The 17,266-nt window shown below is 40.6% G+C and overlaps 1 protein-coding gene across 4 annotated transcripts in view; it reads right to left on the bottom strand.

Moving 5' to 3' along the window:
• Positions 1-5,024: 5,024 nt before the first annotated feature.
• The window catches only part of vipr1b (vasoactive intestinal peptide receptor 1b), a 42,094-nt gene continuing 29,852 nt past the window's right edge, over positions 5,025-17,266 (bottom strand). For all 4 annotated transcript variants that reach the window (XM_029457989.1, XM_029457988.1, XM_029457990.1 and 1 more), the window contains exons 7-13: positions 13,272-13,425; positions 13,085-13,145; positions 12,938-13,010; positions 11,574-11,665; positions 10,881-11,010; positions 10,273-10,314; positions 5,025-7,544 (exon numbers count right to left, since the gene is read on the bottom strand). In XM_029457989.1, the coding sequence (XP_029313849.1) occupies positions 7,353-7,544; positions 10,273-10,314; positions 10,881-11,010; positions 11,574-11,665; positions 12,938-13,010; positions 13,085-13,145; positions 13,272-13,425 (744 nt within the window). In that variant the 3' untranslated portion in view covers positions 5,025-7,352. The remainder of the gene's footprint in view (positions 7,545-10,272; positions 10,315-10,880; positions 11,011-11,573; positions 11,666-12,937; positions 13,011-13,084; positions 13,146-13,271; positions 13,426-17,266) is intronic.

Below are 17,266 nucleotides of genomic sequence, written 5' to 3'. Positions count from 1 at the left end.
AATAGAACATGTCCCTCAGAGCTCTTAGTGCCATTATATATCCACAGAGCCGTCACTCCTGAAATGCATCTGAATTAAACGATAGGTCCAGTGATCCTCTTTTTTCCTTATTGGCAGAAGCAGCTGGTGTTAAGAAGCTGCTGTCTCTCCTTTAACAAATAGGTTTAACAGCATGGGTGGTCCTGCTGAAATGTTTATGGCTAACATTTCTCTTGCTCAAGGACAAGTGCCTCCTCCTAATAACAAGTAAAACCACAAACGTCTTTCACAGATTATTTACTCCAGTGTTTGCTACCATTTTGATTTCCAATACTAACAATCAAATGTGTTTTAGCACACGCGCTACACACACTGGGCTATTTCCTGTATCTGTGCTATTTATTGCTATATATAACAAAATACACAATTTTTAGCTAAATGTAATGGATACATGAGTGATATATATATTGATTGGGATAGCTAGCCTAATGGATCAATGGATATAATATGTAGCTAATGAATAAATGGATAAAAAAGTATGGAACAGCTAGCTAAACGTAACGGTTAACGGTTAGCTAACTAACTAACTGAAACTCAAGTTAGCTAGTTAACTAACTAAGTGCTTTAAACAAAAGTTAAATTAATGGATACACAGTTGAAATAGCTTAAATAAATACAATTAAAATGGATAGAGTAATAGATAAATAGCTATATGAAAGTAATATATAAATGTTGACATAATTAGCCGGAAGATGGTGGCTAGTTACAGTAGCCTAATGGGTAAATAAGCAGTTAAAATAGTTAGCTGACACAGTTAGCTTGAAGTAATAGATAGGCTAAATGGTTAAGAATGATAAAATAGCTAAAACTTAACATTTAATAGTTATCTAGATAAGTATTGGTTGAAATAGATATAGCTAAATTAATAGATAAACAGTTGATATAGCTAAACACACTAAATGAGTAGGCTAATGAAAAGATGGTTGAAATAGCTAATAGTAGCCCGATAGATAAAGGATTGATAGCTAGCGTAGCCTAATAGAAACAATGGTTGAAGCATAAATTCCACCACCGTTTGACAGCTCAATTGTATGAATAGATTATTGTAATATCCACTTAAAATAATTCATCATTTAAAATGAAAAAGATCTGGAACCACTGCTCGGTGGTTTACCTAATAGGCTATGTCTGTGATGGCGCCCACAGAAACAACCTAATTATTTAAAAGGTCAAACCTCTTTTCTGATATTTCAATATGATGGAGCTCCAAGACTGTTTGAATATACTTTGAGCTGTGGTAGAAGGTGAGCCACTCTTATCTAGGCCATTTCATCTTTGTCTCAGGACCAGTGCCCATGCCACATGTTGGCGGCCACTTTCCATTCATTTCAAACACATTATTAATTTATCAGGGCCATCATGTAGCACACTCTCTGTGGAGGTCTTCAATATCAAATATATCACAATTTGGCCTATTATATAGCTATAGTTATCTCTCTTCTTCAACAGCAGTGGGTATACATTTATGAACCAGTCAAAATATTAACTGATTCACCCTGGTGGTCAGACAGATAACATTTAAGCCTTAAGTAATTATTTGACCATTTTGGAAAAAAGCTGTAAACACTTTTGGCATATTATCACTGTTTACATTGATATAGCAAACAAAAGAGAGTTACTTACACATCCAGCAGATACAGAGCAACATTAGATATTTATTTATAGTTGTATTTATGGCCACCTGACAAACCTAAGTCCGACATTCACTCCCTTTTTAGGGAAGAATCTTAATCTTCTGCTCCACAATACTCACCAGCTAGTCGCTAACTGCTGTTAGCGTTCTATGCTAGGAAGGTAGCTTGCGGTGAGCTTTTAGTTTTTTTTTGCAAAGCATCTGGAAAGTGCTATTACAGCTGTGAGACTGAACCAAAACATTAGCTTTGTGGGATGTAAGCCAAACCAATGAATTAAAAGACACTAACTAGTTGATCGTTCTGATTTGAACGATTGTTAATAGAATTTTTTATTACAGCAGCTTTAAAGTCATTTCATTATCATAAATATGGATTCATTTATTTTTAAACCTAGAAACCTTTACAGGTTCGATTCCCTTTGTGTGCTTTCTTAAGTGTTGCAGAAGTAATGCCTGAGTTTTTACATTCACACTATGTTCCAGCTGTGATGTGTTGATTCCCAGTCTGTTAATAAGGACCTAAAGGCTATACAGCATGTCCCTTATACTTATTAAGATGCTCAATCCATAAACCCAGAGTCTTTGATGTTCTGAGCTCAATGACTCGACTCAACCACCTCTCAACAGTAGGGTTAGAAGTGGATTCTTGCCACTCGAGTTGTGAGAATAATTGTTCTAAAGAGACGCAGTAAATTTGATAAATCTGAGGTTCAAATTTCATTATTCGCCTTGGAAACAGCAAACTGACAAACAAGGTCCATTAAGTAGCTACAAGCACACATGGGATGCTTTTGATGGTCAATATAAAAGGATATTAATCATGATGTCCTCTACTATCTCATTACAATCTCGTCTATTTAGTAGCTGTTCTGGAGCTGTTGTTCGTATCACATGATTACTGGGATTAATTCACATTATTGACAACCCAAACCTCAACAAGTTAACTCATTGTTGGTTTTGATTTTGATGAATCTTTGTGTTTTCTCTAAATATGCTACAGATTGATGGGGATTCAATTAATTTTCTTGTCAATGATAAACATTAATGCTATCATTTAAAATGTTAAATGTGAAAATGATGGTTGAATATGATGTTTAGGATATTATTGTTTTTTACCTGTTTGTAGAATATAATGTATGTCTTCTCTTCTTTGTTATGTATCTGAAGGATATACACTTTGATTTGAGCAAAGATCTTTATTATCGATTTCCTATACAATAAATTGGACACATATACTGTATAAAGCTTCAGTCATACACATTCTGTACAACACACCAGCAGCTCCCTGATCTCTCACAGCGCCGGCCTACACAATGCAATCACTTCACCCCGACGAGACGGCACGCTTTAAATACTACATGAGTCATTTTCCCCCAAACTGAATTATGTATGTCAAAAGTGAGATCAAGCATCCTGTCATTGTATAAATGTGTGGAACAATTTCCCAAGCTTGTTTACACATCTGTTAAACATAAATCAGCAGAAGTGAAGGGAAAATATCATATACGTCTTTCAAGCTGTGTTAATTGATTGATTAGTTTTTTCTTTTTGTTCAGTTGGCAGCAGCAGATCACGCTACATCAAATTGATAACACAGTTTCCATAACACCATATAGATTTGTTATGGTGAACGTGTTAGCAAACAGTGGCTTATTGACACACCCAGCAGACATGGAGCAACACTACCACTCATTTGTTATTGGTGCGTGTCCAAGATTTACGCTGCTTTATTTCGGTTTTCGGTCGCCACCAACTCCTGAGGGAAATATCTGTCTCTCCGCTTGTTAAATCCTCCCCTGAACCAAAGCAGTAAAGCTGCAGGCCGGAAGAAAACAAAAATAATGAGCTGAAAGACACACAAACAAATGTTCCTTATGAGCTGAGTTGGTGATAATTATCCATAATTTATTACTTTTCATCCCCAACTTGAGATGTGAAGTTTAGAACAGATGGTTTTCTCCCTACATATAATCTCTGTGATGCTATTTTGTTACTAAAACAAACTATAGCATATTTCCACAGCAGCATTTTGTTGTGTATGTCCATAAGGCACGAGTCTGTTGGGTCAGTCGGGGGCCATTTCTTTCACACCAGCTGGAATTGTTGGCAGCAGCGGTGGTCATGCTAATGTGAGGAAGTGCAGTTTGAGTTTACATTCTCTCTCTGCAAGTCTGCGTAGAAGAGAAGAAAGTCAAGCCTTTGCCATTGTTCTTTCAAGTAGTCACAGGTACCGACTGATCCTGAGAGGACATGAAGTCATTGATACGCAGTGGCTTACTCCTCCAGCTCTGTAAAGTGAGTAAACCTCTGATGTTCATGACTCCTGGCCACGGAGCCCATCAGATCAGAGGGCTTCTCTTTAAACCAGAGTATTCAAAAGCAGCCTCTCAGCCGTTTGGACCGTCGCCTTTCCAAACGTTGCTTTATTTCTAACATGAATATTTAACCGGTGTCATGAATATTGAAAGATGCTTAAAGGCAAGACACCTGTCTCACATTTTAAGAGTCACAGGGAATCTGAAAATAACTTCATCCATCTTCTCTCTTGTCTGCGTTTTAATGACGCCGAGATCTAAACACCTTTATTTTAAAGCTATCTGACACAGTGTATACATCCAGACAAACAATAAAGCACATATAAGTGTTTGATCAGCATATTTCAAAACATGGGCCTCAGGGTTGATTTGTTTAATATATCATTGTAATATTTCATGCAGCAACCTTCAACCCTGAAAACCCCTCTATTCACAATAATTACAGTTCCTATGAATAGTTCATTGTATTATATGCATGCTCATTTTCACTTCACGGTCAGAGCTAATGAAACATTAGACCCAAGAGCGGCTGATCTGTTAAACCAGGCATGGCATGGTGCGTTTGTTAATCTTCTTACGGCACACAGCGTTCTGCCTTGGTTGAATTCGCCCTTCTTCACGGTGCTGCTGAGCACAGCGAGAGGTCCGCCGCGCTCAAAGGCTTCCAGTGAACCAATAACCCTGAGAGACAACAGACGGATCAACTCAAATAGCTGGAGTTTCATTACACCAAAGCAAACTCAGCGGGACAGTTATACCTGTCAGACATTGTAGCTGAACTGACACCGCGAGGAACTGGACCGAGAGATGCTTTGATTTCTGACTGGTGGAAGAACAATTTAGATTCTTTTACCAATGGGACATCAACGTACTGAGATGGTGAAAGGTTTTGTCTTTTAAAGGCAGTTACCTGCAGCTGCAACGTGAATAATGTTAATGATATGTTTCAGGGTTTAGCATATTTGCTTGAACATCTTCCGTCTAAAGCTTAAGTGAGCATACAGTATACGGGAAAGAATAAAGAAATGATGCACTTGTCAAGTAGCAGAGAGCGCTTCATTTAGGGAACAGTATGTTACATGTAGCAGCCAATGAGGACATTACAACTGTTGATGTTGCAGAGAGTCTTGACTTAACGACACAATTTCATCTTGACATAAAGTTTAGACACTTAAAGCGACACGGTATGCCGAGGAGTTTTACATAATCTCCATAGAAAAGTGAACTTGTGTATTTTTAAATAAATAAGCCAAAAACAATATGTAATTCATTTCATACAATTTGAGTGGAACAATATTATGGCAACAGTCTTAACATACACTGTACAGCAAAATCAATGATAATAATAATATACAAAAACAAGTTTTAAAGCTAAGAAGTGTACACAAATGTCAATTTAAGCTAAATACATGTGGAGCTTCACGATGGCATGCATTGCACCGGTGTTACACACACACAACAAATCAACTCCTAAATATCCACAACACATCTGTGTTACACACTGAACTCTTACTGTAAGTGCACATTAGAATGATTGTTGATTCAATATCACTTTTTATTATCTTCTCACTGATACAAAACAACCATGCAAAGTCACCAAAACACTAAGAGATCATATCTAGCAACACATGTGACTGAATTTGAAAAACACTTGTATATTTTGGATTGTTTTTCAGTATGTACATATCTATTTACATTCACCGTTACGAGAGGTATGTTGGCAAATTCACACAGTTACCTTTAACTTTACTGAAAACTTAAGACAGGCACCACATGTGGGATGGACATGTGACCTTGTGACCTTGTAGTCTGATAGGCACAATGATAGCATCGTTGTGACAGGACCCGAGGACCAATAGTCTCGACCGACAAGTCTGACAAACTCCTCCAGTGGAGAAGTTTAAAACTGACAAGCAAATGGACAATTCAGGGGGGGGAATCACAATGTAGGATCTACCAAGACTGCAAGTCTGAGGACTGTTCTTTAAGTGTAATGCCTTTTATTTAGCATTGAGCCACAGACTGCTACACAAACAAGCCTGTACAAGAGAACGTTATGTTCCTGGTGACGCTTCAAATCCCACAATAACGCGAACTACAGTTACTGATATTCTAGCAGCAGTGTAATCAGTATGACACAACAATCTATAGTAATCAATTCTTTCCTTACACTGTATATTTGTGTGTACAATGTTAAAGGACTCAAGAGTAAATGTAAACATTCAAGGACTGAATTGCTTAAAGGCATATTCCCTCTCCGGAGCAGCCGACAGCCAGTGAAGATTTGATTGAAAGTGTCACTTCAGAAACACTGAAACCAGGCACTCGTCAGTGATTGGCATAAAAGTGCCACAGAGCCTCAAATAAAAAAACAACAACCCTATCACAGACTCGGGATCACACGAGAGGGATACTGTACGGACGGAAGGGAAGGCAAAGGGAAGTCTGTCTCTCGTGAGAGTGATAGTGCAGAGAAGGGCATTTAAACTCTAAACCATCATCAGGAATCAGCATCACACTGTTCACCTGGTCTGAAGCCTCATTCGTTTAGCTTTATCAGCCACGTTTTCTTTTCCTGTCTTCATACACAGCGTTGCAAAGTGTTGCACACTGTTTTGTTCTTTTGTGGTCGCCTAAAAATGTGCCTTGAAACTAATTTTCCATCACCTCTCACATTTCAAACACATCCTCATAATGCGTTTCTGGCACTCGTGTTTAGCCTGTGATGTCGCGACACACACACTATAACAACACATCATTTAATTTCCTGTTATAAAAGCTCCTTTCGCTCTAATGTCTGTGTCTTCGCACCAGCCTTGTTCATTCGGAGCTGCAGGGAATCTACTAAGTGTTTCCTAATCACTGATAATTACATCAGATTGCAGGGCTGCTGGTGCCGTTCACATTTGGATTTTTTTTTCCACCGAACTCCATTAATATGTGACATTTTGCATTGACCGCAGTCTGAGCACACGGGGAACTTAATGACAATTAACTAAATTATCTATAATGACATGACTCACAAATTCCCCTGTACTGTACATGTGCACTGAATCATGAAATACAACAAGTGAAAAGTTCTCGTTCAAGTGTGCGATAGCTGTGCTTGTGAAGCGGTGCGCTTGTGTCTTTGTCCCTTAAACCCATTTGAAGAAGCGTGGAGATTAAAAGCAGCTGAGAAGCTGTCAAACAATTTTCTTATGTCTTCCTTTGTCCACGTCACACTCAAGCAACTCCAAGAGTGCCAAGGAGGGAGTGCGTATTCCGTTCGAGATCACATATGCCGTGTCTTCTTCTGTCTGATGTTTGGCACGAGAGTATTTTGTACAGCATGTACAGTATGTCTGTATTTCTTCATGTGTGAGTCATATGCTAGACAGGTCGTCGTGACAGGAGGATGAAGCCCGGCGTGTCTTTGGGCTGCATCGCGTCAACATGGTGATCTGGGTGCTGAAGGTGTTGCTGCTGCCGATTGACGGATGTTGGTATTTGGTGTCCGAGCCCATGTATCGCTGCAGGTGCCACCTCCGCCACTTCCTCTTGATCTCTCCCTGGACCTTCAATGGATTAGAACAATAATACTTTAATGCAGTGTGTGACTTACCGTGTAGTTGTGTTGTATGTACAGTATGCAGTGCTGTACCTCATAACATTGACTGAAAATACACTTTGCATGGGACGGGAGTTAAGGAGGGATCTACTACAATAACATCAGATAGAGCACATAACGCTGGCTTGGGTACAGAGAGACCTGGCTAGCTTATAGAATAGCTATGAGCTTAAAACTCCTACAGTATGCTACATTACCTAAGCAACAACTGTCTGCCACAAAAGCCAAGGAAGGAGCGAAAAGCAACGACGTTCTCAGGATGTGGACACAGCTTCGATCTTGGACGGTTCTGGAGCATTACTTTTAGTTCTTCTTCTTTTTCTTTCAATCACTTTAGGCCGGCGCTACTCATGTTCCTGTCATGATTTCCCGCCAAATATTACGTAATCGAGGCACACAAGCACTTCTAGAAGGTTCATATAATCAAAAGTCGTCTCCACGACGTGCTGAAATGTGTCCGGTGCTCCACAAATTCCTTGCGGCATCAGCTCGAATTGATAAAATCCCAATGGGCAGTTCTTTCATTGTCAGCAGCAGTTGAACCGCTGGCTACCACTCTGGTATGGAAAGAGAAATGGAGGATTTTGAATTCTCTCTTTATCGTCACACACGGTACACGGCACAGCAAACAGTGACAGTTATTCATTCATCACTGATCATTGTTCCTGATATCTTCCACATCACTTGGAGACAAGCGTCTGCAACGCTATCTGAAGGGACTTTCATCCGTCAAACGAATAGTCTGCTTTACAACATCAAACTCACGACTAGTTTTGTGACACCATCCCTCCTTCCACTCAAGGGAGCGTTGCTGAAGTTGAAGGACGTTAAAGACAGTTTAGATGTGCTGGGCTTAGATTTCTGCGTTGCAGGAACTGTATTCACATCCACAGGAAACAGAAGATGAGTAATTCCACATCCTGACATTACTTCATGACCGGCCACATTCCTCAGAGAGACTGTGATGCTGAACACTTGGAAACATCTCTCCTCTGACTCGTCTATGACGACATTTTGACGAGAGAAACTTCTTGGGAACTTTGGGTTTCCAGACAGTTGTGACAGCATCTCTACCAGACAGCCGAGTGAAAGGCTTGAACCAGTTTGTCCAACTTCTTCATAAGCTTCCTTTAATTACAGGGAGCGTATTACACACTGCTCTTAACCATTGCTTAACCATTTGCGTTGTGTCTTTAAAAGATCCTCTCTTCTTCTCACACGTCAAGAAGCAGCTTAGTGAAGCTTGGAGGAGGCTTCAGCAGGGTCACGAGACAGAGCGCCAGTCCACGTCAGCCACTTCAATTCCTCCTTTACGATGTACTGCACTAAACAGTCGGTCTAGACGGAGTAAGTACAGTTGACAGTTTCTCGCTTTCTTGCTGGAGTTTGTGCTGGAATCTGACCATGACATCAGCAGCAGTTTCTAAGGTTTCAGATAATCATCGGCAGCGGCATAGGGAGGAAATACTGACTCTTGAGCACCGGACAATACATGCTCCTGGCCCTTCAAGACCTTCAGCTGCTGTCTGGGCTGCCGTCTGCTCACACCTGATAACAAGGGAAGTATGCACTAGCTTTGTCCATCGGCAGACATGCTTTGACAGTTTTCAGCTAATGAGGAGTTTGCATTCACAAGCTCAGTGCTAAGGTCAGAGGCTGTAGGGGTATGAGAACTGGAACATCCCATAAAGCCCTTCATTTGCTAGGAATGACAGTAACTTGGGCCAGCCATTTAATATTCAGCTGTGTTAACCTTAGTCACGTCGTTCGTAGTCTCAACTGACATCGGTTGGCTTTTTCACCTTCCCCTTATTTTACAGCGACCAAATATTTTCACCCAATACAATATTTGGTAAATTACCCAATCAGAAACAATTCCTTTTTGTACATCAATGCATTTGTCTTCGCATTTTGGACGCCATATTGGATTGGCTTCACACAATTGAAGCTGGAACTCATAAACACAAAGGGCTCTATGGGGTTAGGTGAAGGCTACCTCATGAACTGGCAGCTGAGTGCACGAGTGACACGGTGAATATGGTTCTATATTATTTAGGTAGAGGTAATGAATAAGCTTCTTGGGATCTTTTGTCTACCTACAGGTTATTTCATTGTATAATTGTGTTTTCATGTATGAGAAAATGACTGTAATGTCTTTGTAATGTCCACATTGTACATGTTACCGTCAATAAACATCGATTCCAGGACTGTATACAATTCTAAAGGCTCCAGTAATTTAAACATCAACATGGCTTTTCCCCTAAAAATGGACACCTTAAAATGGCACCAGATTAAAATTCATGCAGCATCGTGTCAAGCCTTTCAGTCTGGCCCAGCACTGAGAATATAACTAACACAGAGAGCCTCTGCAGACATCACTGAATAGCTCCCTGCCAAAGAAGCTGTGCTTTTTACCGCCCTCCCACCCTGCAGAATGCAAAACATATGCTGCGAGGTGGTCCAAGAGAGGAGACCAGCGCTGGTGACTCATCCTGCCAGCTCCATCCACCTTTCAGGACTATGTGTGTGTGTGTGTGTGTGTTTGTGTGTGTGTGTGTGTGTGCACTGAGGGAGCCTCAGAACAACTACATCTGAGAATCAACACTGTAGGCTATCCCTGCATGGAAGTGTGTTTATACAAACAGTGTTTATATCTCTGTAAGGGGGGTACCTACCTCTCCGTTGAGGAAGCAGTAAAGAACAGCGACTACAAAGCCCTAAATGGAAAGAAAAACACAGATAAGAGAGTCATGACTGTGTGTCATGGTGAAACCTACAGTTATATCTGTTTCTTTATAAATATTTTCTTCATGAGACCTATAAATGGAAAAACAATGCGACGTGTCGGGAGGTTAGTTCACTGGTGATAAAGAGAAAGAGGGATGAGAGGAATGTGCTGGGAAGGTTTCCTTGGTTTCAAAGTGGTCTGTAATGCAGCTGTGCTGTCTGGCTGCTTCTCTATCATTCCTCATTATGTGATGAACTGTAATAACACCGGGGGTTTAAAATGGAAACGTTGCCACTGAGCAGCCAGGCGTAGCCCCTCGAGAGCTGCCTTGGTTTTCTGCGAGGGTTTCTTTAATAGAAACACTCGCATGTCTGAGCTGACAGGACGGCAAATCATTACTTTTGGCCTCAAATGAAGGTCGATTTAATAAAGTGTTTTTCACTGTTGGATGACCTTTATGAAAGGTTTCAAAGACAAATACCTCAAGGTCAAATTTGGATAATTACAATGTAGAAGTGTTTTTTATAAATAACTTCTAAACAGTTGATATCATACCTGAAATGATCCCAGAATCAGGTCAAACACCAGCCTCAGCTCAGTCTTCACTTGCTCCGGGATGAATGCAAACACGATGAAATTGATCCCAAACAGAGGAATCAAAAGCAGCGTTGATTTCGCCAGCCTCCTGAAACCACAAGGCAAAAAAAATAAATTTCTCCCTCTGGTGAAACCAATTTTCTCTATATATGCCAATAACGAAATTCAACTCCAGAGTACTTTTCATTTTACATTTCAGCTCTGAAGACCAGAGATGGGAAAAAAACACCATTACAAGTCTCAGTGGGAAAATAGCTCATGCATTATGGCTGGCTTTTGACATGCTCTCCATCACAGGATAAAACATTTAAAACACACTGAGCTCTATATCTCTGTGCAAAGCAGCTGCCAGCGATCGCCGCAGTGCTGAGCACCACATGCAAAAGTAGGCGAGGAATGTTTTGAAGTCAAAAAGGATTGGTCATCCCTGCTTTGCTTTTAGCATAAAAAGTTAAAAGGAGCCACCGAACAGATTCAATTTATAGCAAATGTTGAACCGACAGGACATTTGATCCAACTCTCAACTTTCTGTGTTTATTCCAGCGCAAGACAGAAACCAACATCCTCATAGGGATTAATAATATTTCATCTTATCTGAGCTAAAGAATAATACAAATGTACAGCATGAAAAAGATAAGAGCCTGTACTCACGAGTACTGGTTGGACTCATTTCTTCCAATATCTGGGCAGTTGATTTTCTGGCGAAGTATTCGTATGATGCAGATGAATAGAATAAAGTTCATCTGTGGAGATATTGGGACGTAGAGGTATTTTACCATGTAAATGTAAAACAGTTTTAAAGTCCCTTCATGTCATGTTGTCAGTGTGTAATCTGATGGATGTGGAGGAATGTACATCATAGCAGAAGCTTGATGCTGATTCTCATCATGTTCTAATTGGACTTGTGATGCTACCCTGTGGGGAAATGAGCATTTCTAAATTGTTAATTGACCTCTGAACCGGCAACACATCCTGATGCACTCACAAACAGGAGTCACAGCTGCTACAGCGACAAACGACAGCGAGGTCTGACAGCCTGATCCTGAGACGTGAAGGAACACAACGAGACCTGCTGTGTCCTGCTGCCAAGAAACAACCGGCAGAGCAGGACATCAGCAGAACTCAATCTGTTTTCTACATCCCATGTATTACTTATTTATTATTTGGTATTAACTATTGTGCAGTTAGTGAACATACAAGAAGACGAACCTACAGATCTGTCCGGCTGCACGGTTGTGCAAATACACACGATGCTGACGTGCTGATGTGAGACAGGTATAACGTTGACCATGTTCTTAGTTAAGCGTGTTAACATGCTAACATTTGCTATGACATTGCCATCCCTAGAGCTGTAACTAGGCCAATGGAAAATTCTGTACATTTCAAAGAAAGGTATCAGGAAAACACAGATCTGTGGACTGAGACGAAGCATCCAATAAAACAGTGGGCGAGATGCAGTTACTGTAAGTGATTTTCCTTTTCACTGCTCATACTTCACTGGAGCTTCTCGAGTTCTGTTTGTTGAACTCATCTTAACCCTCCTTTTCACACCTCTTTCACTCACAGTCACACACACGTAAGCATATCTCCAAAAATGTCAGACTTTTCTTTCCCCCAGGCTCCACCAAGTACTACAAACATTCCTGTTTTCAACCTTCTGTGTACAGAAGATTCTGCAGATGCTGATACTGTGTTTAAAATGGAAATGGAAGAAGAAGCGGCCAAGAAGATGCTGAGAAACGAACACTGACTGATGCTGATTATCCTGTCACAATTCGTGAAATGAGAAATTTGAGGTCATACCAAACTCTTAACACATAAATAAAATTGACTTTGCCACGCAGCAGGAATATCAATGAGAATAAGAATTTCAAAAACACTTCCAGGTAAGTCTGAGGGAGACTGCTCATAGTTTTACTTTTTAAAAGTCTGACTTGAGGGGGCCAACAGCTAAAGATGCATAAATGTTTATGTGATGGAATTTGGGTGATTTTGCTGAAGGCTTGTACACTCACCAGGATTGACGCCAAAATAGGGGTTTTAATGATCCACCAGAACACATCAGTGTTCTCGATTATGTCCCAGCACCTGGTGGAGGAGGAAACAATATTCATGTACACGATGAAATCAAAGACCTAGATTTTAAATGATGTTTTTCTTACCCCACATCATTGAAGTAGGCTTTAGTGGTGCTCCAAGCTGTGATGAAAATTGTCGGACCTCCTAGGGAAATAAAAAAAGTGTGCACCAAAGTTATTGTTGCATCCCACTTTCACATTAGCTTCAGCTGAGGTCTCACCCCTGGGGGACGGCTGAGATATAAAAGGTAGACAAGGAAGGCGTTCTCACCCCAGCCGATCAGGATGTAAGCCCAGAAGTACTTCCTCTCGGAGAAGAAAGAGACAGCCAACAACGCGTGAAGATAAAGGCCTTCCACCAGCAGCCAGAAGAAACTGGCCATTATGCAGTACTGGAAGAACACAATAACTACTTTGCAGCCGACCTGGCAATAAACACAGGACAGAAAGACATACGTCTCAGTGGATAAGTATATAAGTACATGTTATTTAAAGACAATCCACTCTTGAGCTCTCAGGGAATTAAAAATGATGGCAGGCTGATAGGGAAGGGATGAAAGAAGGGTCATTCTGCAGCACAAACGTACTCATTTTATAGTCTATTAGCAGCTTTACTGTCTCAAAATACGTCTGATAATGAGGATTTATCCTCTGCTTCATTCAAATGAAGCAGAATAATGAGAATGATGTCTATAAGTACAATATAAGACTTTGAGTTAAACATGTGGAAAGTATTTAAAGCATTTCTTGAACTTTGAAAGTCAATCATTCAACAATTTCATCAGTACCACTTAATAAGGCCCCTGTTGTAAAGAATGTACACGTTTATACCTAATGACTATATTATTGGTTAATAAATCCTTAACTGATGCTTTATTATAGTTGTAATCATTAATAAGGACAACTTCTGGGCCCTTTTGTTTATCCTCCTGCACAATGACTCTTGATTAGTCAACCATGTACAGTATAGCCATTACTTGTGACTCATTAGATGCAGACTTTCAGTTCCAGACTGCGCTCTATGTAACATATTATACGCTGATAGTTGCTACCTAATTGATGTAATATATATATATATATATATATATATATATATATATATATATATAAAGCAAGCAAAGTGCAGAAATCCAGCAGATATTTCAGCGAGCGGACATCACAGGGAACAACAGAAACATCCTTGCTGCATAACACAATCTCTATTCTGGTCCGACAGCACAAAACGTCTGGATGGATGAATTCATTCAATATTCAGTTTGCTGCCGCCGAACACTGAACGGCGAGGCTGCTATTGAACTTGTTACACAAGGCTGCGTATAAAAGGTTCATTTTCCAAATGGCGTGGGTGGGCTGAGCTGATGTGAGTGGCGTGAAGCTCTTTCACGGGTCCAAGGCCGATACACACTGCATGAGCAGCATACAAGCTGTTGTGAGATCCTAGAGATCCCACAGGGAGGGCGTCACGTAGATAAGAAACATCAATACTGTGGCTCGTTCAAAAGTGACCCTGTGAGAGCGAATGTGTTCGGCACTTTAGCAGATGTACCGAGATGTGAGTGAGACATGAATTGGGAGAAGGGTGAAAAGGACAGAGGAATGGACTGAAGCACATTATGGATACGGGAATGTGGATAGTAGGGCGGAGAGGTAAAGACAACACAAATATGATAAAGAAACAAAACCGAGAGGATATGAATGAAGCAGCAGCAGGAACAACCCACTGACATCAGAGAAGAAACAAGGTTACACACTGAAAACACCACACCTGAAATCCTAAGAGTGATGAATGAATGAATTATGAATAGTGAAGTGTAAGGCCTGCAGAGGACTCATGCTGGTCCTGGATACATGAACCTCGTTAAGCATGAGTGAAGACGTGGACGTCAAACTGCTTCTCATCGTATCCTGAAACCAGTTTCTTATGATGATCCTGGAATATATTAGGAAATATATATAATATATGCTGCTGACCAGTAATGCATCAGAATAATAATCAAATATAATAAATACTTTTATTTTGATACTCAAGTATATCGTGTTGTTTCTTTAAAGTTTACAGGACTTGACGTTCTTTTTGAGCATTTTGATATTGCTACATTATTGTAAGATCAGCATCTTTTTAACCAGTTACGTATCACAAACAATGCATATAAGTCAAGGATAAAGGAAATTAATTGTCATTGTACAACACAGATCCCATTCTGATGCAAAAAGGACATGTGTATTGGGGGGTTTTAATTAAAATAAAACAAAAAACAAATGAACAAAGCTCAAAAAAGTCTGAATCAGAAAAGCAAAAGACTGCAAAAAAGCCTCAAATCTTCTGCTAATAATGAGTCCTGGAGGAAATATCAAAATCACCTGGTGGGCAATTGCCTCCTTCCTTAATCCCTAAGGAAAGGGGCGTCGTCACACTGTGATTGGCCACCAAGCTGCTGTCAATTCTTAATCAGGTGATCTAAACCCTCCAATCAGCTCAGGGGAATTATTCAGCTAAAATGGGAAAAGGGAAATGACAGCAAGTACCAAAGATTGATGGACTGCTACGAATGTACTCGTGCATTACTGTTGGCATCTCTGCCGCTTATTAATCGCAGGTGAGTTTGCTTGTTGAATAAAAATACTCCTTGGTTACTCGTAGAAATGTACACATATAAATAATACATTTACCTTCCTGTGTTTGTTTTCTGGGATCCACTTCTTCCTCGTGGAGGTAGCGTTTCAGAGAGCTCATTAAAGCGGTTGGCAGTGAAGCTGACAGGGATTTGGTAGTCTTCATAAATTGGTAGCATGTCATCTTGAGGGGGGTGAAAGTGGACCCATATGGGCTGTCTGAACCTTTATGGTAGTTCTAATGCGTGCAAACCAGTACAAAGTGTTCGCTTTTTAAAAAGCATAGATTCAGTGGCATGTGGTGGAATGATAACAAACACACACACACACACACACACACACACACACACACACACACACACACACACACACACACACACACACACACACACACACACACACACACACACACTGTGACAAACACACAGGTGCCTTAAATAATGCATTTGTTATAAGCCTCCCCACAGCGATTATATCATGAATTAATTTAATGGGTCACTACAAACATCTAACTGTCGAACAAGGGAAATGAAAAATGCAGAACACCTACACACACACCTACACACACACACACACAGAAAGCGACAGTAGCCAACAGTTGTAATGGAAGTAATGTCAGGGTCACGATGAGCGCTGTAACACCAAACCTGTCTCTATAATGTCTTTTTCAGCCGACCCATGACAGCAGCTGGCTCCTGTCAACACGATGGAGCCGGCAGAAGAGCTCGCTGATAAATACACTCAGAGGCTCCTCTCGTTGTGTGACCACATCATGTAACGTAAACCTCATGTTCGCAGACCTAACTGTGGCCTCAGGGGCCTCTGTGGTTCAGCGGTGGAGTGGTGGTGACGCTGACTGGAAGACATCCAAACACTGTGGTTTGATATAACTCCAAGCATAAATGGTTTGTAAGCTTGTTCCATGCGTCTAACATCTTTAACATCGCTTGAAATAATATCAGCCCATTAAATGGTCATTATCAGCATCATAGAAATGGGTTAGAAGGGGCCTGCTACACCTGTGAGTAGGTTCACGGCCGTGTTAGTATCTGTTTGAATGGTTGCTCAGCGATGCCAATACAAGAAGGCGGTGACCTCTAACAGCCGTGGCAATTATGACAGGGGCAGTCATGAAGGAGGAAGTTACCCAGTTAGGGTGGGTGGTAGGTGAGGACTGATGGGTCAAACAAAAACAGGACTTTCACCCGGGAGACCGTCTTTCATATCCCGTGTAAAAACAAAACAAAACAGAGTTTACGTAAGCATAGTGACCTAACGTACAACATGTAAGTAACCCCTCACCCTACGTAACAACAGCTTGAGAGGAAACCCCTCGGCTAGAGTGTGACAAACCCTCTCAATATATGAATATGATTGATTTTGCTTAGGGGTCTTGATTAGGGTCTTTAAAAACTAAAGTTGACAGAGGGACTCTCTTCAAGACATCCTGAAGGTCAAGTAATAAAATATGCCTTTTGTTATGTCTGTAGATATTGTACTTAAGTGCTGCGTACTCCCAAACTAAATTAAAGCACAGTAAACCAGGAACTTTAGGGGGCACTGGAGGTCTGAGGTTGGTAATCCAGTTTTACTGATTGAACAGAATAAAAGCCGAGTATTTACTGATGCAACAGAGCAATAAAACTGAATCAT

The sequence above is a fragment of the Cottoperca gobio genome, chromosome 20 (assembly GCF_900634415.1).
Source record: "Cottoperca gobio chromosome 20, fCotGob3.1, whole genome shotgun sequence".
Lineage (NCBI taxonomy): Eukaryota > Metazoa > Chordata > Actinopteri > Perciformes > Bovichtidae > Cottoperca > Cottoperca gobio.
Note: the sequence above shows the minus strand (reverse complement) of the source record. Positions and strands in the feature narration are given on the sequence as shown.